The sequence below is a fragment of the Camellia sinensis genome, unplaced genomic scaffold, assembly GCF_055761805.1.
Source record: "Camellia sinensis isolate YWXY unplaced genomic scaffold, ASM5576180v1 Unanchor1, whole genome shotgun sequence".
NCBI lineage: Eukaryota > Viridiplantae > Streptophyta > Magnoliopsida > Ericales > Theaceae > Camellia > Camellia sinensis.
In genome coordinates this window covers 34618548-34645371 of record NW_028128987.1, presented here as the reverse complement: position 1 = coordinate 34645371, position 26824 = coordinate 34618548, and the positions used below count along the sequence as shown (strand labels likewise).

General features: G+C 30.5%; 1 protein-coding gene across 1 annotated transcript; it reads left to right on the top strand.

Moving 5' to 3' along the window:
* Nucleotides 1–20241: 20241 nt before the first annotated feature.
* Nucleotides 20242–26292, top strand: LOC114293166 (putative fructokinase-6, chloroplastic). The gene is made up of 8 exons (XM_082910694.1): nucleotides 20242–20321; nucleotides 20424–20436; nucleotides 22572–22784; nucleotides 22872–22980; nucleotides 23172–23329; nucleotides 23428–23565; nucleotides 24168–24288; nucleotides 25928–26292. Exons 1-7 carry the CDS (start codon nucleotides 20242–20244, stop codon nucleotides 24282–24284), a joined length of 828 nt encoding a protein of 275 aa, XP_082766820.1. The 3' UTR covers nucleotides 24285–24288; nucleotides 25928–26292.
* The last annotated feature ends 532 nt before the right edge of the window (nucleotides 26293–26824 follow it).

Below are 26824 nucleotides of genomic sequence, written 5' to 3'. Positions count from 1 at the left end.
TCCATTTTTAATTTTATGCAACTTTCATTTTTATTTTTATTCAACTTCCATTTTTATTCGATTTACTTTTCTATTAAACTACCTTTTTTATTTAATTTCCAAATAGATCGTTAAGGTATAGTGGTTTTTGTATTGAACTTCCATTTTTAATTTTATGCAACTTTCATTTTTATTTTTATTCTACTTCCATTTTTATTCAATTTACTTTTCTATTAAACTACCTTTTTTATTTAATTTCCAAATAGATCGTTAAGGTATAGTGGTTTTTGTATTGAACTTCCATTTTTAATTTTATGCAACTTTCATTTTTATTTTTATTCAACTTCCATTTTTATTCAATTTATTTTTCTATTAAACTTACTTTTTTATTTAATTTCAAAATAGATCGTTAAGGTGTAGTGGTTTCTGGATTGAACTTCCATATTTAATTTTCTGCAACTTTCATTTTTATTTTTATTCTACTTCCATTTTAATTCAATTTACTTTTCTACTAAACTACCTTTTTTTATTTAATTTCCAAATAGATCGTTAAGGTATAGTGGTTTTTGTATTGAACTTCCATTTTTAATTTTATGCAACTTTCATTTTTATTTTTATTCAACTTCCTTTTTTATTCAATTTACTTTGCTATTAAACTTCCTTTTTTATTTAATTTCCAAATAGATCGCTAAGGTAAAATGGTTTCTAGATTGAACTTCCATATTTAATTTTCTGCAACTTTCATTTTTATTTTTATTCAACTTCCATTTTTATTGAATTTACTTTTCTATTAAACTTATTTTTTTATTTAATTTCCAAATAGGTCATTATGGTATAGTGGTATCTGGATTGAACTTCCATATTTAATTTTATGCAACTTTCATTTTTATTTTTATGCAACTTCCATTTCTATTCAATTTACTTTTCAGTTAAACTTTCTTTTTTATTTAATTTCCAAATAGATCGTTAACGTATAGTGGTTTCTGGATTGAACTTCCATATTTAATTTTCTGCAACTTTCATTTTTATTTTTATTCTACTTCCATTTTAATTCAATTTACTTTTCTATTAAACTTCCTTTTTTATTTAATTTCCAAATAGATCGTTAAGGTATAGTGGTTTCTGGATAGAACTTCCATTTTTAATTTTATGCATCTTTCAATTTTATTTTTATTCAACATCCATTTTTATTCAATTTATTTTTCTATTAAACTTACTTTTTTATTTAATTTCCAAATAGATCGTTAAGGTATAGTGGTTTCTGGATTGAACTTCCATATTTAATTTTCTGCAACTTTCATTTTTATTTTTGTTCTACTTCCATTTTAATTCAATTTACTTTCCTATTAAACTTCTTTTTTATTTAATTTCCAAGTAGGTCGTTAAGGTATAGTGGTTTCTGGATAGAACATCCATTTTTAATTTTATGCAACTTTCATTTTTATTTTTATTCAACTTCCATTTTTATTCAATTTACTTTTCTATTAAACTTCCTTTTTTATTTAATTCCAAATAGATCATTAAGGTATAGTGGTTTCTGGATTGAACTTCCATATTTAATTTTCTGCAACTTTCATTTTTATTTTTTTTCAACTTCCATTTTTATTCAGTTTGCTTTTCTATTAAACTTCCTTTTTTATTTAATTTCCACAAAGATCCTTAAGGTATAGTGGTTTTTGGATTGAACTTCCATTTTTAATTTTATGCAACTTTCATTTTTATTTTTATTCAACTTCCATTTTGATTCAATTTACTTTTCTATTAAACTGCCTTTTTTTATTTAATTTCCAAATAGATCGTTAAGGTATAGTGGTTTCTGGATTGAACTTCCATTTTTAATTTTATGCAACTTTCATTTTTATTTTTATTCAACTTCCATTTTTATTCAATTTACTTTTCTATTAAACTTCCTTTTTTTATTTAATTCCAAATAGATCATTAAGGTATAGTGGTTTCTGGATTGAACTTCCATATTTAATTTTCTGCAACTTTCATTTTTATTTTTTTTCAACTTCCATTTTTATTCAGTTTGCTTTTCTATTAAACTTCCTTTTTTATTTAATTTCCACATAGATCGTTAAGGTATAGTGGTTTTTGGATTGAACTTCCATTTTTAATTTTATGCAACTTTTATTTTTATTTTTATTCAACTTCCATTTTTATTCAATTTACTTTTCTATTAAACTACTTTTTTATTTAATTTCCAAATAGATCGTTAAGGTATAGTGGTTTTTGTATTGAACTTCCATTTTTAATTTTATGCAACTTTCATTTTTATTTTTATTCAACATCCATTTTTATTCAATTTACTTTTCTATTAAACTTACTTTTTTATTTAATTTCCAAATAGATCGTTAAGGTATAGTGGTTTCTGGATTGAACTTCCATATTTAATTTTCTGCAACTTTCATTTTTATTTTTATTCAACTTCCATTTTTATTCTGTTTACTTTTCTATTAAACTTCCTTTTTTATTTAATTTCCAAATGGATCGTTAAGGTATAGTGGTTTCTGGATTGAACTTCCATTTTTAATTTTATGCAACTTTTATTTTTATTTTTATTCAACTTCCATTTTTATTCAATTTACTTTTCTATTAAACTACCTTTTTTATTTAATTTCCAAATAGATCGTTAAGGTATAGTGGTTTTTGTATTGAACTTCCATTTTTAATTTTATGCAACTTTCATTTTTATTTTTATTCAACATCCATTTTTATTCAATTTACTTTTCTATTAAACTTACTTTTTTATTTAATTTCCAAATAGATCGTTAAGGTATAGTGGTTTCTGGATTGAACTTCCATATTTAATTTTCTGCAACTTTCATTTTTATTTTTATTCAACTTCCATTTTTATTCTGTTTACTTTTCTATTAAACTTCCTTTTTTATTTAATTTCCAAATGGATCGTTAAGGTATAGTGGTTTCTGGATTGAACTTCCATTTTTAATTTTATGCAACTTTTATTTTTATTTTTATTCAACTTCCATTTTTATTCAATTTACTTTTCTATTAAACTACCTTTTTTATTTAATTTCCAAATAGATCGTTAAGGTATAGTGGTTTTTGAATTGAACTTCCATTTTTAATTTTATGCAACTTTCATTTTTATTTTTATTCAACTTCCATTTTTATTCAATTTACTTTTCTATTAAACTTCCTTTTTTATTTAATTTTCAAATAGGTCGTTAAGGCAAAGTGGTTTCTGGATTGAATTTCCATTTTTAATTTTATGCAACTTTCATTTTTATTTTTATTCTACTTCCATTTTTAATCAATTTACTTTTCTATTAAACTTCCTTTTTTATTTAATTTCCAAATAGATCATTAGGATATAGTGGTTTCTGGAATGAACTTCCATTTTTAATTTTCTGCAACTTCCATTTTTGTTTTTATTTAACTTCCTTTTTTATTCACGTTTCTTTTCTACTCAACTTCCTTTTTTATTTAATTTCCAAATAGATCGCTAAGGTATAGTGGTTTTTGAATTGAACTTCCATTTTTAATTTTATGCAACTTTCATTTTTATTTTTATTCAACTTCCATTTTTATTCAATTTACTTTTCTATTAAACTTCCTTTTTTATTTAATTTTCAAATAGGTCGTTAAGGCAAAGTGGTTTCTGGATTGAATTTCCATTTTTAATTTTATGCAACTTTCATTTTTATTTTTATTCTACTTCCATTTTAATTCAATTTACTTTCCTATTAAACTTCCTTTTTTATTTAATTTCAAAGTAGATCGTTAAGGTATAGTGGTTTCTGGATTCAACATTCATTTTTAATTTTATGCAACTTTCATTTTCATTTTTTTTACTTCAATTTTTAATCAATTTAATTTTCTATTAAACTTCCTTTTTTATTTAATTTCCAAATGGATCGTTAAGGTATAGTGGTTTTTGGATTGAACTTCCATTTTTAATTTTATGCAACTTTCATTTTTATTTTTATTCAACTTCCATTTTTATTCAATTTACTTTTCTATTAAACTACCTTTTTTTATTTAATTTCCAAATAGATCGTTAAGGTATAGTGGTTTTTGTATTGAACTTCCATTTTTAATTTTATGCAACTTTCATTTTTATTTTTATTCAACTTCCATTTTTATTTAATTTACTTTTCTATTAAACTTCCTTTTTTATTTAATTTCCAAATAGATCGTTAAGGTATAGTGGTTTCTGGATTGAACATCCATATTTAATTTTCTGCAACTTTCATTTTTATTTTTGTTCTACTTCCATTTTAATTCAATTTACTTTCCTATTAAACTTCCTTTTTTATTTAATTTCTAAGTAGGTCGTTAAGGTATAGTGGTTTCTGGATAGAACATCCATTTTTAATTTTATGCAACTTTCATTTTTATTTTTATTCTACTTCCATTTTTAATCAATTTACTTTTCTATTAAACTTCCTTTTTTATTTAATTTCCAAATAGATCATTAGGATATAGTGGTTTCTGGAATGAACTTCCATTTTTAATTTTCTGCAACTTCCATTTTTGTTTTTATTTAACTTCCTTTTTTATTCACGTTTCTTTTCTACTCAACTTCCTTTTTTATTTAATTTCCAAATAGATCGCTAAGGTATAGTGGTTTTTGAATTGAACTTCCATTTTTAATTTTATGCAACTTTCATTTTTATTTTTATTCAACTTCCATTTTTATTCAATTTACTTTTCTATTAAACTTCCTTTTTTATTTAATTTTCAAATAGGTCGTTAAGGCAAAGTGGTTTCTGGATTGAATTTCCATTTTTAATTTTATGCAACTTTCATTTTTATTTTTATTCTACTTCCATTTTAATTCAATTTACTTTCCTATTAAACTTCCTTTTTTATTTAATTTCAAAGTAGATCGTTAAGGTATAGTGGTTTCTGGATTCAACATTCATTTTTAATTTTATGCAACTTTCATTTTCATTTTTTTTACTTCAATTTTTAATCAATTTAATTTTCTATTAAACTTCCTTTTTTATTTAATTTCCAAATGGATCGTTAAGGTATAGTGGTTTTTGGATTGAACTTCCATTTTTAATTTTATGCAACTTTCATTTTTATTTTTATTCAACTTCCATTTTTATTCAATTTACTTTTCTATTAAACTACCTTTTTTTATTTAATTTCCAAATAGATCGTTAAGGTATAGTGGTTTTTGTATTGAACTTCCATTTTTAATTTTATGCAACTTTCATTTTTATTTTTATTCAACTTCCATTTTTATTTAATTTACTTTTCTATTAAACTTCCTTTTTTATTTAATTTCCAAATAGATCGTTAAGGTATAGTGGTTTCTGGATTGAACATCCATATTTAATTTTCTGCAACTTTCATTTTTATTTTTGTTCTACTTCCATTTTAATTCAATTTACTTTCCTATTAAACTTCCTTTTTTATTTAATTTCTAAGTAGGTCGTTAAGGTATAGTGGTTTCTGGATAGAACATCCATTTTTAATTTTATGCAACTTTCATTTTTATTTTTATTCTACTTCCATTTTTAATCAATTTACTTTTCTATTAAACTTCCTTTTTTATTTAATTTCCAAATAGATCATTAGGATATAGTGGTTTCTGGAATGAACTTCCATTTTTAATTTTCTGCAACTTCCATTTTTGTTTTTATTTAACTTCCTTTTTTATTCACGTTTCTTTTCTACTCAACTTCCTTTTTTATTTAATTTCCAAATAGATCGCTAAGGTATAGTGGTTTTTGAATTGAACTTCCATTTTTAATTTTATGCAACTTTCATTTTTATTTTTATTCAACTTCCATTTTTATTCAATTTACTTTTCTATTAAACTTCCTTTTTTATTTAATTTTCAAATAGGTCGTTAAGGCAAAGTGGTTTCTGGATTGAATTTCCATTTTTAATTTTATGCAACTTTCATTTTTATTTTTATTCTACTTCCATTTTAATTCAATTTACTTTCCTATTAAACTTCCTTTTTTATTTAATTTCAAAGTAGATCGTTAAGGTATAGTGGTTTCTGGATTCAACATTCATTTTTAATTTTATGCAACTTTCATTTTCATTTTTTTTACTTCAATTTTTAATCAATTTAATTTTCTATTAAACTTCCTTTTTTATTTAATTTCCAAATGGATCGTTAAGGTATAGTGGTTTTTGGATTGAACTTCCATTTTTAATTTTATGCAACTTTCATTTTTATTTTTATTCAACTTCCATTTTTATTCAATTTACTTTTCTATTAAACTACCTTTTTTTATTTAATTTCCAAATAGATCGTTAAGGTATAGTGGTTTTTGTATTGAACTTCCATTTTTAATTTTATGCAACTTTCATTTTTATTTTTATTCAACTTCCATTTTTATTTAATTTACTTTTCTATTAAACTTCCTTTTTTATTTAATTTCCAAATAGATCGTTAAGGTATAGTGGTTTCTGGATTGAACATCCATATTTAATTTTCTGCAACTTTCATTTTTATTTTTGTTCTACTTCCATTTTAATTCAATTTACTTTCCTATTAAACTTCCTTTTTTATTTAATTTCTAAGTAGGTCGTTAAGGTATAGTGGTTTCTGGATAGAACATCCATTTTTAATTTTATGCAACTTTCATTTTTATTTTTATTCTACTTCCATTTTTAATCAATTTACTTTTCTATTAAACTTCCTTTTTTATTTAATTTCCAAATAGATCATTAGGATATAGTGGTTTCTGGAATGAACTTCCATTTTTAATTTTCTGCAACTTCCATTTTTGTTTTTATTTAACTTCCTTTTTTATTCACGTTTCTTTTCTACTCAACTTCCTTTTTTATTTAATTTCCAAATAGATCGCTAAGGTATAGTGGTTTTTGAATTGAACTTCCATTTTTAATTTTATGCAACTTTCATTTTTATTTTTATTCAACTTCCATTTTTATTCAATTTACTTTTCTATTAAACTTCCTTTTTTATTTAATTTTCAAATAGGTCGTTAAGGCAAAGTGGTTTCTGGATTGAATTTCCATTTTTAATTTTATGCAACTTTCATTTTTATTTTTATTCTACTTCCATTTTAATTCAATTTACTTTCCTATTAAACTTCCTTTTTTATTTAATTTCAAAGTAGATCGTTAAGGTATAGTGGTTTCTGGATTCAACATTCATTTTTAATTTTATGCAACTTTCATTTTCATTTTTTTTACTTCAATTTTTAATCAATTTAATTTTCTATTAAACTTCCTTTTTTATTTAATTTCCAAATGGATCGTTAAGGTATAGTGGTTTTTGGATTGAACTTCCATTTTTAATTTTATGCAACTTTCATTTTTATTTTTATTCAACTTCCATTTTTATTCAATTTACTTTTCTATTAAACTACCTTTTTTTATTTAATTTCCAAATAGATCGTTAAGGTATAGTGGTTTTTGTATTGAACTTCCATTTTTAATTTTATGCAACTTTCATTTTTATTTTTATTCAACTTCCATTTTTATTTAATTTACTTTTCTATTAAACTTCCTTTTTTATTTAATTTCCAAATAGATCGTTAAGGTATAGTGGTTTCTGGATTGAACATCCATATTTAATTTTCTGCAACTTTCATTTTTATTTTTATTCAACTACAATTTTTATTCAATTTATTTTTCTATTAAACTTCCTTTTTTATTTAATTTCCAAATAGATCGTTAAGGTGTCGTGGTTTCTGGATTGAACTTCCATTTTTAATTTTATGCAACTTTCATTTTTATTTTTATTCAACTTCCATTTTAATTCAATTTACTTTCCTATTAAACTTCCTTTTTTATTTAATTTCCAAGTAGATCGTTAAGGTATAGTGGTTTCTGGATAGAACTTCCATTTTTAATTTTATGCAACTTTCATTTTTATTTTTATTCTACTTCCATTTTTAATCAATTTACTTTTCTATTAAACTTCATTTTTTATTTAATTTTCAAATAGATCGTTAAGGTATAGTGGTTTTTGGATTGAACTTCCATATTTAATTTTCTGCAACTTTCATTTTTATTTTTATTCAACTTCCATTTTTATTCAGTTTACTTTTCTATTAAACTTCCTTTTTTATTTAATTTCCAAATAGATCATTGAGGTATAGTGATTTTTGGATTGAACTTCCATTTTTAATTTTATGCAACTTTCATTTTTATTTTTATTCAACTTCCATTTTTACTCGATTTACTTTTCTATTAAACTACCCTTTTTATTTAATTTCCAAATAGATCGTTATGGTATAGTTGTTTTTGTATTGAACTTCCATTTTTAATTTTATGCAACTTTCATTTTTATTTTTATTCAACTTCCATTTTTGTTTAATTTACTTTTCTATTAAACTTACTTTTTTATTTAATTTCCAAATAGATCGTTAAGGTAAAGTGGTTTCTGGATTGAACTTCCATTTTTAATTTTATGCAACTTTCATTTTTATTTTTATTCAACTTCCATTTTAATTCAATTTACTTTCCTATTAAACTTCCTTTTTTATTTAATTTCCAAGTAGATCGTTAAGGTATAGTGGTTTCTGGATTCAACATCCGTTTTTAATTTTATGCAGCTTTCATTTTTATTTTTATTTTACTTCAATTTTTAATCAATTTCCTTTTCTATTAAACTTCCTTTTTTATTTAATTTCCAAATGGATCGTTAAGGTATAGTGGTTTTTGGATTGAACTTCCGTTTTTAATTTTATGCAACTTTCATTTTTATTTTTATTTAACTTCCATTTTGATTCAATTTACTTTTCTATTAAACTACCTTTTTTTATTTAATTTCCAAATAGATCGTTAAGGTATAGTGGTTTCTGTATTGAACTTCCATTTTAATTTTATGCAACTTTCATTTTTATTTTTATTCAACTTCCATTTTTATTCAATTTACTTTTCTATTAAACTTCCTTTTTTATTTAATTCCAAATAGATCATTAAGGTATAGTGGTTTCTGGATTGAACTTCCATATTTAATTTTCTGCAACTTTCATTTTTATTTTTTTTCAACTTCCATTTTTATTCAGTTTGCTTTTCTATTAAACTTCCTTTTTTATTTAATTTCCACAAAGATCCTTAAGGTATAGTGGTTTTTGGATTGAACTTCCATTTTTAATTTTATGCAACTTTCATTTTTATTTTTATTCAACTTCCATTTTGATTCAATTTACTTTTCTATTAAACTGCCTTTTTTTATTTAATTTCCAAATAGATCGTTAAGGTATAGTGGTTTCTGGATTGAACTTCCATTTTTAATTTTATGCAACTTTCATTTTTATTTTTATTCAACTTCCATTTTTATTCAATTTACTTTTCTATTAAACTTCCTTTTTTTATTTAATTCCAAATAGATCATTAAGGTATAGTGGTTTCTGGATTGAACTTCCATATTTAATTTTCTGCAACTTTCATTTTTATTTTTTTTCAACTTCCATTTTTATTCAGTTTGCTTTTCTATTAAACTTCCTTTTTTATTTAATTTCCACATAGATCGTTAAGGTATAGTGGTTTTTGGATTGAACTTCCATTTTTAATTTTATGCAACTTTTATTTTTATTTTTATTCAACTTCCATTTTTATTCAATTTACTTTTCTATTAAACTACTTTTTTATTTAATTTCCAAATAGATCGTTAAGGTATAGTGGTTTTTGTATTGAACTTCCATTTTTAATTTTATGCAACTTTCATTTTTATTTTTATTCAACATCCATTTTTATTCAATTTACTTTTCTATTAAACTTACTTTTTTATTTAATTTCCAAATAGATCGTTAAGGTATAGTGGTTTCTGGATTGAACTTCCATATTTAATTTTCTGCAACTTTCATTTTTATTTTTATTCAACTTCCATTTTTATTCTGTTTACTTTTCTATTAAACTTCCTTTTTTATTTAATTTCCAAATGGATCGTTAAGGTATAGTGGTTTCTGGATTGAACTTCCATTTTTAATTTTATGCAACTTTTATTTTTATTTTTATTCAACTTCCATTTTTATTCAATTTACTTTTCTATTAAACTACCTTTTTTATTTAATTTCCAAATAGATCGTTAAGGTATAGTGGTTTTTGTATTGAACTTCCATTTTTAATTTTATGCAACTTTCATTTTTTTTTTTATTCAACTTCCATTTTTATTGAATTTACTTTTCTATTAAACTTACTTTTTTATTTAATTTCGAAATAGATCGTTAAGGTATTGTGGTTTCTGGATTGAACTTCCATATTTAATTTTCTGCAACTTTCATTTTTATTTTTATTCAACTTCCATTTTTATTCAGTTTACTTTTCTATTAAACTTCCTTTTTTATTTAATTTCAAAATAGATCGTTAAGGTATAGTGGTTTCTGGATTGAACTTTCATTTTTAATTTTATGCAACTTTCATTTTTATTTTTATTCTACTTCCATTTTTATTCAATTTAATTTCCTATTAAACTTCCTTATTTATTTAATTTCCAAATAGATCGTTAAGGTATAGTGGTTTCTGGAATGAACTTCCATTGTTAATTTTCTGCGACTTCCATTTTTATTTTTATTCTACTTCCATTTTAATTCAATTTACTTTCCTATTAAACTTCCTTTTTATTTAATTTCCAAATAGATCGCTAAGGTATAGTGGTTTCTGGGTTGAACTTCCATTTTTAATTTTATGCTACTTTCATTTTTATTTATATTCTACTTCCATTTTTATTTAATTTACTTTTCTATTAAACTTCCTTTTTTATTTAATTTCCAAATAGATCGTTAAGGTATAGTGGTTTCTGGAATGAACTTCTATTTTTAATTTTCTGCAACTTCCATTTTTATTTTTATTTCATTTCCTTTTTTATTCATGTTTCTTTTCTACTCAACTTCCTTTTTTATTTAATTTCCAAATAGATCGTTAAGGTATAGTGGTTTTTGGATTGAACTTCCATTTTTAATTTTATGCAACTTTCATTTTTATTTTTATTCAACTTCCATTTTTATTCAATTTACTTTTCTATTAAACTTCCTTTTTTATTTAATTTCCAAATAAATCGTTAAGGTATAGTGGTTTTTGGATTGAACTTCCATTTTTAATTTTATGCAACTTTCATTTTTATTTTTATTCAACTTCCTTTTTTATTTAATTTTCAAATAGATCGTTAAGGTATAGTGGTTTCTGGATTGAACTTCCATATTTAATTTTCTGCAACTTTCATTTTTATTTTTATTCAACTTTTATTTTTATAGCGATCCCGGGTTTACCCTTGTTGTACAGTGATCCGGACATGTGTCCGTGGATGATAGTAGTTGATTAATACCTGGTGTGCATCATTTCTTGCTTTGTATTTGGGTTATAGGATGTGTTGGGCAGATTTGTTACAGGTTGGTTGAGATTAGAAACCAAAACTAGTTGCCCAGATTTTGACCTGTCCGCTCGAGCGCGGGTTTTGGCGCTTGAGCGGGAGTTTCACCCATCCAGTATTTCCTGTGCAGTGTTCGACGCTCGAGCGTGGGATTGGCCGCTCGAGCGGGATTGTGTGAGTGACGCTCGAGCGGGGAGTTGGAAGCTCGTGCTGGAGACCTGGTTCTGTAAAAGTTCTAGAAGTGTGTATCCGCCGCTCGAGCGGGATTGTTGACGCTCGAGCGGGAGTCTGAGAGTGACGCTCGAGCGGGGCGTTGGACGCTCGAGCGGGGCGACTGGGTTTAAGTTCCGAGTTTTGACTTTTCAAATCACTTTTTCACTTTCTCTTCTCTCTCCTACTTTCCCAAAAACACCATTGTTGAGCCTCTCACTCTAGAACTCTACCTTCTCTCTAGGTTTTGATCTAGTAGGAGTGATTTGCTCATCTTTGGCCTTTACAAAAAGGTTGTTGATCGTCGAGGGTTACTTTTTAATCTGAAAATTTCGAGATTTGGAGCACGTTGGGTTTTGTTATCTTCTCCCTTGGGGCTCCAGATTTGAGGTAGGGATATCCTACTCCTCTCTATGGATTTTGTCTTTAAATTTTAGTATTTTGAGATGTTGGGGGTTGGCTTGGTAATTTTGTGAAAGTTTGGGGCTTTTATGTTATTTTACAAAAGTTGGGGTTTTATTTATAATAAACCTAGATGCATGTTTGGCATAGAGAAATGGAATAAATGTTGAATCATTGATGAAAATGAGACCTAAGGGTTGTAATGTTAATTATGGAAAATGACCTAATTACATTGTTTGATTAATTGGGATAATTAATTGTGAGAAATGAGGAAATGAAATGAAATTGTTGAGATTGGGAATGCATGGGGTTAAAGGGTGTAGTTGAATTATTTATCACTCACCGAATTGAAATGTTGATTGAATATCCATTTGTGCATTTATTTTCTGTTTAGAAATAACTGCTTTGGGCTATCGGTGGAGGATAGTCGTGATTGTTGTAGACAATGCATGATGATTAGGCAAACGGAAACTAATCACTGGAATGAATCATTGAGTATGATGATTGAAGGGACACGTTGTAACGCCCTCAAAATAATAACATTAAACCCATCAAATAAGACATGCATTGACATATAAACTAACCACATTCTTTTATTCATTAGAGTTTCATTACAAAAGTATTACATGTTAACAACAAAAGCAAATGCCCTATGGGCTTACAGCTTTCCAAGTTAACACTTGGTTACAACAAAAGAGTACTAACTCGTTTACACATTAAGCCCTTGGCTTGAATTTACATGTAATACATCAAAAATAAAACGACAAAAGTATGTCCGCCTCTAGCCTCCCAAGCTATGTCCTTGGAGGTGGCATGCTACCTGTACCTGAAAATGATATTCCCATATAGGGTGAGCCACAGCCCAGTAGAAATACACTAAACCAACCATGAACAATGACTAAAAGATTAGCAATTGATAGATGGCCAACACTGATACATTCACATAAATCACATATTTATGTCTTACGACTTATGAGTCCAAGTTACTTTTCATTTTCCCTTTTTCAACAGATATGTATAAAAACTATATCCCACATTCACAGATAAGCATATAAGCTATATCCACATTCTCAATAGATATGTATAACGACAATATCCCACATTCACAGATAAGCATATAAGCTGTATCCATACTTCACAAAGATAAGCATATAAGCTCTATCTTCACTTCTCTAGACAAGCATATGAGCTATATCTACGGAGTTCATCCCCTATCTTCTCCCAATACTATCCGGTTTAGAGGTACATCCCCCATCTTCCCCTAAACCGCGGAGTACATCCCCCATCTCCTCCTCTACACATAACGTATACAAACACATTGGTTCAATATACAATCACTCAATACATACAGTTAATGTATTCTATCAACCGTCAAATTCCATGACACATTCCATTGATTTGTTTCCGTTTGCCTAATCATCATGCATTGTCTACAACAATCACGACTATCCTCCACCGATAGCCCAAAGCAGTAATCTCTAAACAGAAAATAAATGCACAATGGATATTCAATCAACATTTCATTCCGGTGAGTGACAAATAATTCAACCACACCCTTTAACCCTTTGCATTCCCAATTAATCAAACAATGTAATTAGGTCATTTTTCATAATTAACGTTTCAACCCTTAGGTCCCAATTTCATCAATGATTCAACATTTATTCCATTTTTCTATGCCAAACATGCATCTAGGTTTATTATGAATAAAACCCCAACTTTTGTAAAATTACACAAAAGCCCCGAACTTTCACAAAATTACCAAACCAACCCCAACATCTCAAAATACTAAAATTTAAAGACAAAACCCATAGAGAGGAGTAGGATATCCCTACCTCGAAGTTTGAGCCAAAAAGGAGATGAAGACTCGAAGATCAACGTGCTCCAAATCCAAACTTTTTCAGATTAAGTCGAAGCTCTCAACTCCCTCTATTTTTTTAACAAAGGCCCTAGGCTAGATTCACACTCTAGGGAGATCAATTCTTAGAAAGAGTGTAAGTTTAGAGAGAGAGAGTCTCGGATCTAGGGTTTGAAAGAAAAAGAAAGTGAAAAACTGATGTTCAAAAACGCTACTGTCCGCTGATATAAAACACGCTCGCTCGAGCGAAGCCTTTGTCGCTCGAGCGACCAGACACAGAAAACTCTCGCTCGAGCCAAAAACCCAGAAGTGCGCTCGAGCGAAAGAAAGCTCGCTCGAGCCAAGAAATGCAGTTCTCAGGTCCAGAACCAGATGCAATCGCTCGCTCGAGCGAAGCCACTCTGGCTCGATCCACCAGACACGAACTCAACGCTCGCTCGAGCGACCAACTCCTCGCTCGAGCGAAGGTCCAAAAATCTGGGCAGCAGCACTAGGCTCCCAAACACAACCAACCTGTAACAAACCTGCCCAACACATCCTATAACTCAATATACAAAGTAAAAAGGATGCAAACAAGATAATAAACAACTACCAACATCCACGGACACATGTCCGGATCACTGTACAACAAGGGTAAACCCGGGATCGCTATACACGTTAAATTTATGTGTTGTGTGATGATGTGTATAATTATTGTTTATATGCATTGTGTTGTATTGGAGGAGATAGGGGATGTACTCCACGGTTTAAGGGAAGATAGGGGATGGACCTCTAAACCGTATGTTGTTGGGAGGAGATAGGGGATGGACTCCGTAGATAGAGCTCATATGCTTATCTAGTGTTGTATTGACAGAGCTCATATGCTTGTCATTGGAAGTGTGATAGTGCTCATATGCATATCTGTGGAAGTGATGATATAGCTTGTATGCTTATCTGTTGATGTGTGATATAGCTAGTATGCTTATCTATTATGAAATGGGAAGTGTTTGATATGAGTTACTGTCTCATATGAGTTGTTGGCCAGGTTCTGAGCCATGGTTGTAAATTGAGAATTGAAAGGAACTGGAAAATGAATAGTAACATGGACTTGTATGTAATGAAACTGTAAAGTGTGATAAGAGAAAGTATCAGTGTTGGCCATCTATCAATTGCTAATCTTTTAGTCATGGTTCATGGTTGGTTTAGTGTATTTCTACTGGGCTGTGGCTCACCCTATATGGGAATATGATTTTCAGGTACAGGTAGCATGCCACCTCCAAGGACATAGCTTGGGAGGCTAGAGACGGGCACACTTTTGTTGCCTTATTTCTTTTTGATGTATTACATGTAAATTCAAGCCAAGGGCTTAATGTGTAAATGAGTTAGTACTCTTTTGTTGTAACCAAGTGTTAACTTGGAAAGCTGTAAGCCTTTAGGGCATTTGCTTTTGTCGTTAACATGTAATACTTTCTGTAATGGACCTCTGATGAATAGAAGGATGTAGAGTTTTTATATATCAATGCATGTCTCTATTGATGGGTTTAATATTATTTTTTTTGAGAGCGTTACAATATTTATTCAATTTACTTTTCTATTAAACTTCATTTTTTATTTAATTTCCAAATAGATCGTTAAGGTATAGTGGTTTTTGTATTGAACTTCCATTTTTAATTTTATGCAACTTTCATTTTTATTTTTATTCAACTTCCATTTTTATTCAATTTACTTTTCTATTAAACTTCCTTTTATATTTAATTTCCAAATAGATCGTTAAGGTATAGTGGTTTCTGGATTGAACTTCCACATTTAATTTTCTGCAACTTTCATTTTTATTTTTATTCAACTTCCATTTTTATTCAGTTTACTTTTCTATTAAACTTCCTTTTTTATTTAATTTCCAAATAGATCGTTAAGGTATTGTAACGCCCTCAAAATTAACCCATTATATATATATATCATTAGCATGCATTATTTAAAGAAAGCACTTTAATAATTCATTATAATAACCATCAGAGTCTTACTAAACAAAGCATTACATGTAACATCAAGTAAATGCCCTACCGGCTTACATCTTTCCAAGCCAACACTTGGACACAAAAATATGAGTTCTAACTCAAATATAAATAAAGCCCTAAGCTTGAGTGTTTACATGTACTAACAAATAAAAAAAAACAAATAACTAAAACTAGTCTTCAAAATCCAAGTCCTTCCAAGCTAAGTCCTTGGTGGTAGCTTATCCCCTGAACCTGAAAATGATGTTCCCATGAAGGGTGAGCCACAGCCCAGTAGAAATATACTAAACCAAATATACGCAATGAATAAAGCAATAGCATTCAACAGATGGTTAACCAAGATAATCAATTACTTCATTTTACAGTCTCATGACACTATTGCCTAGGACACGTTTTACTTTCCAACTTTATCAATATGGCTCAGAACCTGGCCAAACTTATAACAGTGAATTATATAAATCATATTCACATTCTTCCAATGTCAACAAACAAATGAGACTCAAGCTCAAATCAAAACACTTCATACTTCCAGATTGATACACATTTTAGTGCTGTATCAATAAAACACTTCTATATAAATAAGCACACATAAAAGTGATGCTAATGGAGTCCATCCCCTATCTCCTCCCAAACAAAATCCGGTTTAGAGGTCCATCCCCTATCTTCCCCTAAACCGTGGAGTACATCCCCTATCTCCTCCCACACAAAACAATGTATGCAAACATATAACATATACAACACACAATCAATACACATAATGTCTGTATTAATTCAGCAGTCAAAATGAATGACTCAACCAATGTGATTAGTTTCAGTTATCCCTAATCCACATGCAGTGTCTACAACAAGCACGACTATCCTCCACCGATAGCCCAAAACAGTTATTTCTACCACTACAACAAAAGAGGTCTATGGTGACGAAAACGCGTGACGAAAAAATATTTCGTCTCCAAATATGCATGTTTTAGTGATGAAAATAAGATTTCGTCTCCAATTGTACTATTTTTAGAGACGAAAATCAAATTTCGTCACCAAATGCTTAAAATCAAACAAAACAATAGGTGACGAAAATTTTATTCGTCTCTAAATTTTATTTTTCGTCACAAAACAATTTCCCGCCCTTGCAAAATTTGGCAGAAGATTAGGTGCCATTTTGGAGACGAAATTTTTCATCGCCATTGTAAAAAATTTTAGAGAGGAAATAATTTCGCCTCCAAATGTATTATTTTTAGAGAGGAAAACCAAATTTCGTCTCCAAATGCTTAAAATCAATAAAAAATAAAATTGAACCACAGATATCTCTTTCTGTCACTCCCTCACCCATATATCTCCATCACACCGTCCGTTCATCTTTATCACATCGGTCAACCCTCACGTCACCAGCCGGCGCTCTCTCTCTCTGTCTCGCGCGCCCTGTTTTCACCTCACTCTCTCTCCCCTGCCCTCTTCTCGCCTTTCTGAGCTCCTTCTTCTCTCTTCTCTCTTCTCACTTTTCCAACCTCCAAGTGGCGTCAAAATTTTAAAACTTTGGGTGAGAAAAAAATTTGTCATTAATTATAAAATTATTAGTGAGGAATATATTTTCGTCATAATTAATTTTATATTTTTTTTAAAAAAAAAACTTGATTTTAAATATTTTAAGATTATTTGGTGAGAAATATATTTCTGTTACTAATAATTTTTAATATTTTGAGACCTTTTAGTGAGGAAATTATTTTGTCACTAATTTTGGATGGAAAATTTTGACAAATTGGATTGTAATGAAAAAAAATAGACTACTAATTTTTTCCTCCTTTTTTTTTTGTGTGTGTGTGTTTATCAATTTTCCTTTTATATCTCTCTCTCACTACAACAAATTGCAAATTTGATAACTAAAAAAATTCATAAAATACCTAAATTTATTTTTTAGTGGGAATACTTTCACATTACTATCCAATTATGATTTATTTTTATTTTTTTTCATATTTTTCTATGTCTTTACATGCATCCAAAATTACAGCGCCAAATTTTTTTTTGATTTAGCGCCTAAATTGAATAATATCAAAATTTCAGTCCAAAAAAACTTTTCATCTCCTTGATTAGAACTTTGTACCCTAATCTATCTATAGTTCCTTCACAAAGCTGTAACAGAGAACCATCGTCAGTTCATACTCCACCGTGAGGACGGTTCATCCACCACCGTGAGTTCATCCTCCATTGTCAGGACGGTTCGTCCTCCACACCGTGAGTTCATCCTGCACCGACATCAAGCGACAGCACCACCGTGAGTTCCAGGTCAGTTTGTTGTCTCTCTCTCTCTCTTTCTCTACCCCTCTCTCTGTTCAGGTCTCTGGGTTTCTCATTCTCTACCCTCACTTTGTCTTCGGACATGTATGCGTAAATGGAATTCATTGTTAAGTTGAGATTAAAGTCATTCCATTCGTTCCTTCTAACATCTCCAAAACTTCTCTGCTTTAAAGGTTCTATGAACAACTTGAATGATTTTAATTTGGGGGAAAAACATAGAAAATAGAATGATTAACATGTTATGTATTCTAATTATGATATTTATATTCTACCCAATATAATCATTGAAGTGAATGAATTATTGGTGATTCTACACACAGTAAAGTCTCATGCTTCTGATTATGGGTCTACTATGTGTTTGATAAAATGCCACAATGGCTAATTTTTTCTTCATTGTTTTGTTTATTTTTTTATTTTATTTTTGTTGAGCAGCAGGATTGGATAATTATAAAATCTGATTTATCAATTTGTACATGTCAATTGTCCGGTGGATGAATCTCAGTTTCATTCCCTATGCATTTATGCTCTTTAATTTTTCTGTTTGTTGCATCTGTTATTTTTTTTGTTCCACAGATTGTTACTCTTTCGTACAGAGCTCCAGAGGTTTTGTTAGGATCAACTCATTACTCAACTGCCGTGGATATGTGGTCTGTGGGTTGCATTTTTGGTAACACCCTTCAATTCCATGGTCCACCATATACTTTCTGTGGATTGCAATTTAGTTGTTTTGAGACTGCTATCTAGACATTAGGTTTGGGGATTTTACAATGAAGTCTCTAATTGCCCCTAAAAAACATTCATCAATTTCTATTGTAGCTTTCACATTATTGGATATTGTGTGTCCATCACCCTTTAGCTCCTATTGCCCGGACACCACACCAGCTGTGATCAACAAATCAGTACGGATCAAGGAATTTAATCTTTTTAGTCACTTTTTACTGCATCCGTTTTTCTCTGAGCACAAGTATAACAAAATGATACAAACTCAAAAATGATCCTTCGTCTAAACCCTGCTGTAAAAGAAACTGTCTATTCTTGCTTTGGTGGCAACTACTAAGCTCAAGAACATCAGTTTATTTTCCTGGGAAAAATTTCACTTAACCTTGATCTGTAGGTCGTTACAACTGAAATGGCAAGGAGACAAGCTTTATTCCCTGGCGACTCCGAGTTTCAGCAGCTGCTTCACATATTCAGGTATATTCTTTTAAACTTTGGTTAGTTACCCGTCCTCTAGAGGAACCTTTGGTAGACAGGTGTTCCTGACTGATGCTGCTTCTCTTTTTCATTTTGGTTCTGTTCCTGATTGCTAGTTTGCTCTCTGTAAAATCCAAGTCATCCAATAGGTTTGATTCACCATAAAACGGGTTCCATTTAATCGGGGGGGGGGGGGAATATGCCTTGTGAAATGTTCATGATTGGTAGTAACTTGTTTGGGAAACCATGGTTCGTGTGAGAGGGTTTATCTTTTGCCTTAAAAAAATGCGTATCTTCATCTGCTTTGTCCAATGTTTTTGGGAACAATATGAAATTTTGCAGCAAATGATATGTAGAAAGATTGGTTTGAACGTCTGATTAACACAATTGTATTGGCAAGAGGGACATATGATTTGACATATTTATTGACTGGCACAATTGTACAGAAAATTATCTAAGTAGGAAACCCCAAGTTATATCTCAACATCTTTAGATGAACAAGATGACAAATGGCTCTCAATGATCATAATGATAAAAAAGTCACACCTATTCTTTGTAATAGCTTTGCGAGTAATATTCTAGACAAAGGTTATTATTATTGCAAGTGGTTCACTAGATTACAAGGATCAATATAGCTCACTTTTTTAAATTTAAGTCCAAATTTTCCTTTGCTTTTGATTCTGTGCATTTCTTGTGGTCTAAGTAGCATACATACAGAGACAGCAACACAAACTTTGGATATGATACATGACACATACATCAATTACACAAGTACATAAACACTCTAAAATGTAAAATAATGCAACTATAACTATGTATTCAGTTTGTATCGTTGCGTAGTGAAACACAATAGAAAATCTAAAAATTTAACTAGTGATGCATATATTAGTAAACACTAATTTAACTAGTGATGCCAACAAATAAATAGGGAAGTATTCTTGTTAGTACTAATCAATTCATGGAAACAATAGCTATGAATAGATGGAGGTCATTATATTGGCTTCAGGAAGGTGACAAACAGCAGAGGGTATTTGATTTAATTAGAATAGATGGAGGAAGGAGGCAGAGATCCTTGGTTAGCTGAATCAAGGGTGCCTGAATTGTCCAATTCAGAAACAGATGACGTTGTGTGAGCCTTTTAGATGAGGAATAATTAAGGTCCTTTGCAGCTCTGCCTTTCTAAAGGTGAAACTAATCCTTTTAGTCTGTGTTGTGGGATTGATACTTGTAGAACTGCTTTTGGGGTATTTCCTTATGTGTGATTACAAATACCTACCTTTTTTTTCTTGTTCAATAGGTGTAAAAGTAGTCGTGTTATTAATTGTTCAATACCTTTTTTTTCTCATAACTGCTACTACTTTGAGGTGTGATTTTATTGCCTTACTGGTGGTGACTGGTCACTAGTTCCATATTGTGCTCTTGGCCTCTCCCTTGATATTCAATATGTGATGTTTCGTTGCCTTGGAAAAAAACAAGCTTTGTTATTTCACCTATGAAGTGTAAATATATATAAAGGGTCAGATTTAAGGTTACAGGTGTTCATTTTCAAACTGAGGAAATCAAGGAAAATGTTAATCTTGCAACATTCTCCCTTGTTCAGACTTATTTTTTCATTGATTTTTTCCTATTTCATCTTCAAAAGTCATGTGGTATGTGAAATATTTTATTTAACAACTATTGGTGTCAGGGGTGATGTACGAAGGGTCCCCGGGGGGGGGGGGGTGTCAGGATACGCCTCCCATTTTCTATTAGGTACGTGCCTACTCCATTGATACTAAAAATGATGTGTTTGGTTGAGTTAAAATTAAAGATTTCAATTTGTGCTAAAATTAGGGATTTTGACTTCTTGTGAATTGTGTTAAAAATAAGTGATTTTAGTTGTGTATATATGGGGAAAAAAATGATGGCATTAATAATGATACTACTATGGAAAGTTTTCGAAAGATGAAAATTTGTAAAAGAACTTAAGCATAGCTCAAGTCGTTGTACCTCTAAGTTTCTAGAGGGAGGTTTTGGGGTTCAAGCTTTAAGAGAAGCATCGAATGTTTAGTAGTACTAACTTCCTAATCTGCTAATATTTTAAAACTTTTGTAATGAAAATTTAGATTTTTATGCTTAATATTAGCTTAAAAAATTAGTATTATCTTATTGTTGTTGATTTTGGATAGAAAACTTTTGCGAGTGTAATATATAGTGACCCGTTGAATTAATTTCTTGGCTCCACCATTGATTGTTGTGATGTTATTTGATGCACCTTTTGGTTGTAGGGTCTTCAATATAATGAGTGGAGGTTTGGCAAAAACTCCCGTACCTTTCCTTAAGCTTAAATCATTAATTTTGAACCATATAAAAATCACTATTTTTTGCTGATATATGTGATTTTTATAAAGTCATTGAATTATTAGCATGCTAGGCAAAACACTTCTGTCACATTTTTTTGTTAGATTCCTTCAATGGGACATAAAGTCCATGGCCCAATCCCTCCCTTACCCCACATTTCCAACACCAGCACAGAGCTTTTCCATGACAGATAATACAACTAACCTTCTCTCAATATCAGATATTTTTTGCTTTTTCTTTTTCTTTTTTCAAATTGCAAGTTTCTACTGCACATAATGTCTTTAGTTGGTGGTATAAGCACATTGATGTGTTTGTGTTACATCCTTGCATGTGTTAGGAATCCGAAACTCATAACTAGGATTGGTGAGACGCGAAAAATAGAGAACAGCAAAAATACAAGAATTGTAAAACACGCCCACACGTAAGAATTTTGTTGTTCACTTCAAAAATATATTCACTGCTGTGATACATCAAATGTAGCCTCTGTTGTGCCTATGTAGCATGGTCCCAGTTAGCTAGTTCAATAGTATGGAGTTCTGCCCATTAAAATTGATTAAAACATAATCTGATCACCCTACGTACTTGTTCTGTATTTGTACATTTTTTTGAATCATTCGATATTGGAGCTCTACTGCTAGAGTGTCTGGTATTTATGCAACTTGCCTGTGAGAAAATATAGATGCATCATGAATATCCATGGATTCATTTATCCATTCCAAACCAAGTCATCCTCGTGGCTTCCATTTAGAAGAAGTTGTTATCTACCATTACCAAAAGCTGTCAGTTGTTTATTCCTGAATCTGAAATGCTACTCACCTGGAAGATCTTTTAAGCTTTGAACTGTTTATTAAATTGTACTGAATATAACTCTGTATGAAATGCAATATCTATTATCTTTAGAGCATCAACCTAAATTTTGTCTCGAAATTGGTTTCTGAGAATTGCATGTCATGTGCTTATTACTTGAGCTAATTGGAAAAGGAAAAACAATTGTTTCTCCTGTTACTATGATCATTCATGTTTTAAGCAATGTGCACAGGTGGGTGAAGATGAATTTGGATACATGCTTGCTGATATTTTAAAGGAAAATAATGTAAACAATGAAGGAATGCGCTTTGACCCTGGTGCCCGAACTGCTTTAGCATTTGTGACACTGAGAAATGATGGGGAGCGTGAGTTCATGTTTTACTGCAATCCTAGTGCTGATATGCTGCTTCAAGAAACTGAACTTGATTACGATTTAATTAGGAAGGTAATTGAGGAGTATTTTGATAACTAAATAAAAGGGAAACAATGAGGAGGAACTAAATATTATAAACCCACTTTGTTTTTATTTCAGTTGTTGTCTACCAAGTCATTTTCTTCAAAAGGGACTCAGATTATGCCTCCCCTCTTGCTCCTCTTCCCTCTGTCTATGCCTCTGAGCATTTATGTCATAAAGGGCTTCAGTTTTTGAAGTATTTACAGTTTATCTGCCCATATTTGGAGTCTGCTTCTGGATATATATGATTATGTTCGTACCACAATACACATAATTGTGTTTTTATTATATGTTCAATTGTGTAAAAAAATCTAGTAATTTATAACACCCTCTGGCGGGCAAAAATTGTTCATTATGGTTCCATAAGTTTGATTACAGAACCATGCAAGTTAGCCCATATTGCAGCAGCAAAAGCTGCAAAAGATGCTGGTGTGATTTTGCCTTACGACCCCAATCTGAGGCTGCCATTGTGGTCATCTGCCGAGAGTGCCAGAGAAGGAATTTTGAGTATATGGGAGATCGCTGATATTATTAAGGTATTCTTCATGTTAAATGCATAAATGGATAAATGTCACAATGCAATAATGTAAATGGAAACTGCATTTCTGATGATTCTGTTTAAATTACTTATTAGATAAGTGAAGAAGAGATATCATTTTTAACACAAGGGGAGGATCCATATGATGATGCTGTTGTTCGTAAATTGTTTCATCCAAATCTTACTTTGCTCCTTGTCACTGAAGGCCCAGACGGTTGCAGGTATTACACGAAGGTAATATTCCTCCAAATATATATCATTTTGTGGAATAAGCTATGCTGAAACACTGTACTCTTTTTGGTTTCTTAATTGTTTATTTAGCATGTTCCATTTACCTTTGATGAGTGAAAATATTCAGTCATACTGCAGTGGGATGAAGATAGATGCACTTGGGCTGAAGAGATCATTACATTCCGTTCACCTTGCATTTTGACATATTTTCCTTGCTTTAGGAAACGAAAGTAAAGAGATTTTTTCTTTTTTGAAACAAAACTAAAAGGATTCTTCTTTTGAAGTGAGTATGGGGACAATAAAGTTCATCATCAAATTGCATTTCTGAGGTGTACCTCTTGACCTTCAAAATATCAACTGTGATTCTTCAAAAGCCACTAGAGATGTTATATATGGATCTCACTTTTTGGTCAATCTGTCATATAAGCCAATTTATTTTGAGATGATATGCTTGGCAAATGCAATTTTTCTTTTTCTTTTCCTTCTTTTTTTTTGTTGTTGTTGTTTTTGTGATCCTAATGTCCCAATTTTTCTGCATGGCTGGGCTCCATTATATCTTTCTGAGTCAAGAACAGTAACTGTTGGAGTTTTATACATTCTTTCAGGAGTTCAGTGGCAGAGTTAAAGGTTTAAAGGTGGATGCGGTGGACACCACAGGAGCCGGAGATGCTTTTGTAGCTGGAATCTTATCAGAACTAGCTGCTGATGTCTCATTGTGTTGATGAGGTTTGTCCCAAAGTCTCAAAGCATTGGAAAAACCGACATATTTCTCACTTCCCCACTGTAGTAATATATGGGTAAATTATTCTGCAGTCTGGGATCACCATGCCATTTTGATCCTGATCATTCATGGGGCTGCTTATAGCTTTCTTGAAAAAAAATTAATGTAGATGCAACTTTTACTTGCAGCTTATGAGGCACAAATAATTTAAACTTCTGCTTTATGATTATTATTAGTTTTTAGCTTGCAACAAGCTTCACTAAACATGCTTCATGCTATGTACCTAAAAAAATTACCTCGAAAAGTATTTAGAAAATTACATCAATGGATTACATTCATTTTAGGTGTGGTTCACATCACACTAACTTTAAATCTACACAGAATACCTCACTTTTGGATTAATTTTCATAGTACAAATTCTGTGTACATAGGTAGCCGATTATGAGTGGTTGGAATAAAAAATGATGTGATAGTCTAGGACCAATGTGAGTTATGGAAACTTACGGAACTAGCACGTGACTCCCGGTTTGAAACTAAGTCCAAAAATGCATTTTTCCACACTTAAGCTTGAAAATAGGCCTTCGGGAGCCAAAATCGTGCAACAGCCACGAGACGGCCCGAAAAACACCTCAAACACCTCAGGAAGGACAAATGTGAGTTGTGGAAACTTACGGAACTAACACGGGACTCTCGGTTTGAAAACTAAGTCTAAAAATGCACTTTTCCACACTTAAGCTTGAAAATAGGTCTTCGGGGGGCCAAAATCGTGCAACAGCCACGAGATGGTCCGGAAAACACCTCAAACACCACGGGACGGACCAATGTGAGTTGTGAAAACTTACGGAACTAGCACGGGACTCCCGGTTTGAAAACTAAGTTAAAAAATGCACTTTTCCACACTTAAGCTTGAAAATAGGCCTTCGGGAGCCAAAATCGTGCAACAGCCACGAGACGGCCCCGAAAACACCTCAAACACCTTGGGACAGACCAATGTGAGTGGTCGAAACTTACGAAACTAGCACGGGACTCCTTGTTTGAAAACTAAGTCAAAAAATGTACTTTTCCACACTTAAGCTTGAAAATAGGTCTTTGGGTGCCAAAATCGTGCAACAGCCACGAGATGGCCCGGGGAACACCTCAAACACCTCGGGAGGGACCAATGTGAGTTGTGGAAACTAACGGAACTAGCACGGGACTCCCGGTTTGAAAATTAAGTCCAAAAATGTACTTTTTTATACTTAAGCTTGAAAATAGGCCTTCGAGGGCCAAAATCGTGCAACAACCACGAGACGGCCCGAGAAACACCTAAAACACCTCGGGATGGACCAATGTGAGTTGTGAAAACTTATGGAACTAGCACGGGACTCCCGATTTGACAACTAAGTCCAAAAATGCACTTTTTCACACTTAAGTTTGAAAATAGGCCTTCGGGGGCCAAAATCGTGCAACAGCCACGAGACAGCCCGGGAAACACCTCAAACACCTCGGGATGGACCAATGTGAGTTGTGAAAACTTACGGAACTAGTACGGGACTCCCGGTTTGAAAACTAAGTCCAAAAATGCATGTTAAATTGTATATGTTATGGATAAGATAATAATTGTCTAACTGACATTTTTTTTTTTTGTGTTTCATTTTTTTGCAGATTCGAGATTTGATATGGACGTGTTTGGTAATTTGGAGGGCCGATGGTAGAATATGGACGTGTTTAATCCGCCCTTGATATTTTATTTTTATTAATATTAGTAGACATGTTTTTTGTTGGATATTAGGAGATGTGTTTCGTAATCTGCATACGGTTGATATTATATTTTTGTGGATATTAGTAGACATGTTTTTTGTGGATATTAGGAGACGTGTTATAATCTGTATGCAGTTCATATTATATTTTTGTGGATAGTGCTAAAATTCGATTGTGATGTTTATGAAAATGAACAGATTTTTGTATTGATTTGTAATAGATATTTTATTGAACAGGTTATTGAAATGCGCAGGGAATTGTTACTGAAAAGAAAAAATTTCAGAAGAAAATAGTACCTATATTTTCAAAAATTTTAATTTTTATTAGTGACGAAATAAAAAATGTTGCTATTAGTTTTCAAAAAACATGACGAATAATTTTGTCACTAATGATATAGTACGAAACAAATAATTTTGTCATATTTGTTGAATATTTCGTCGCTAAATTGAAATATTTGGTGACAAAATGTTTTGTCATTGAATAAATTTTTTTTTTGGCTCATTTTAGTGACGAAATTTTTTGTCACCTTAATCTATATCATTGGTGAGGAAAACTTTCGTCACTAAAATATATTTGGTGACGAAATATTTCGTCGCAAAAAACAATTAAAATAAAATATTATTTAGTTTTGGCGACGAAATTGGTGTTTTAGAGGACGAAAAATTCAACATTTGGAGACGAAACATTTCGTCGCCAAAAATGAAAAATAGGTGACGAAACTACTTTTCGTCACCAGGTACTTTTTGTGACGACGTATAGGACACGAACATGGTGACAAATTTTTTTCGTCACAGATCACTT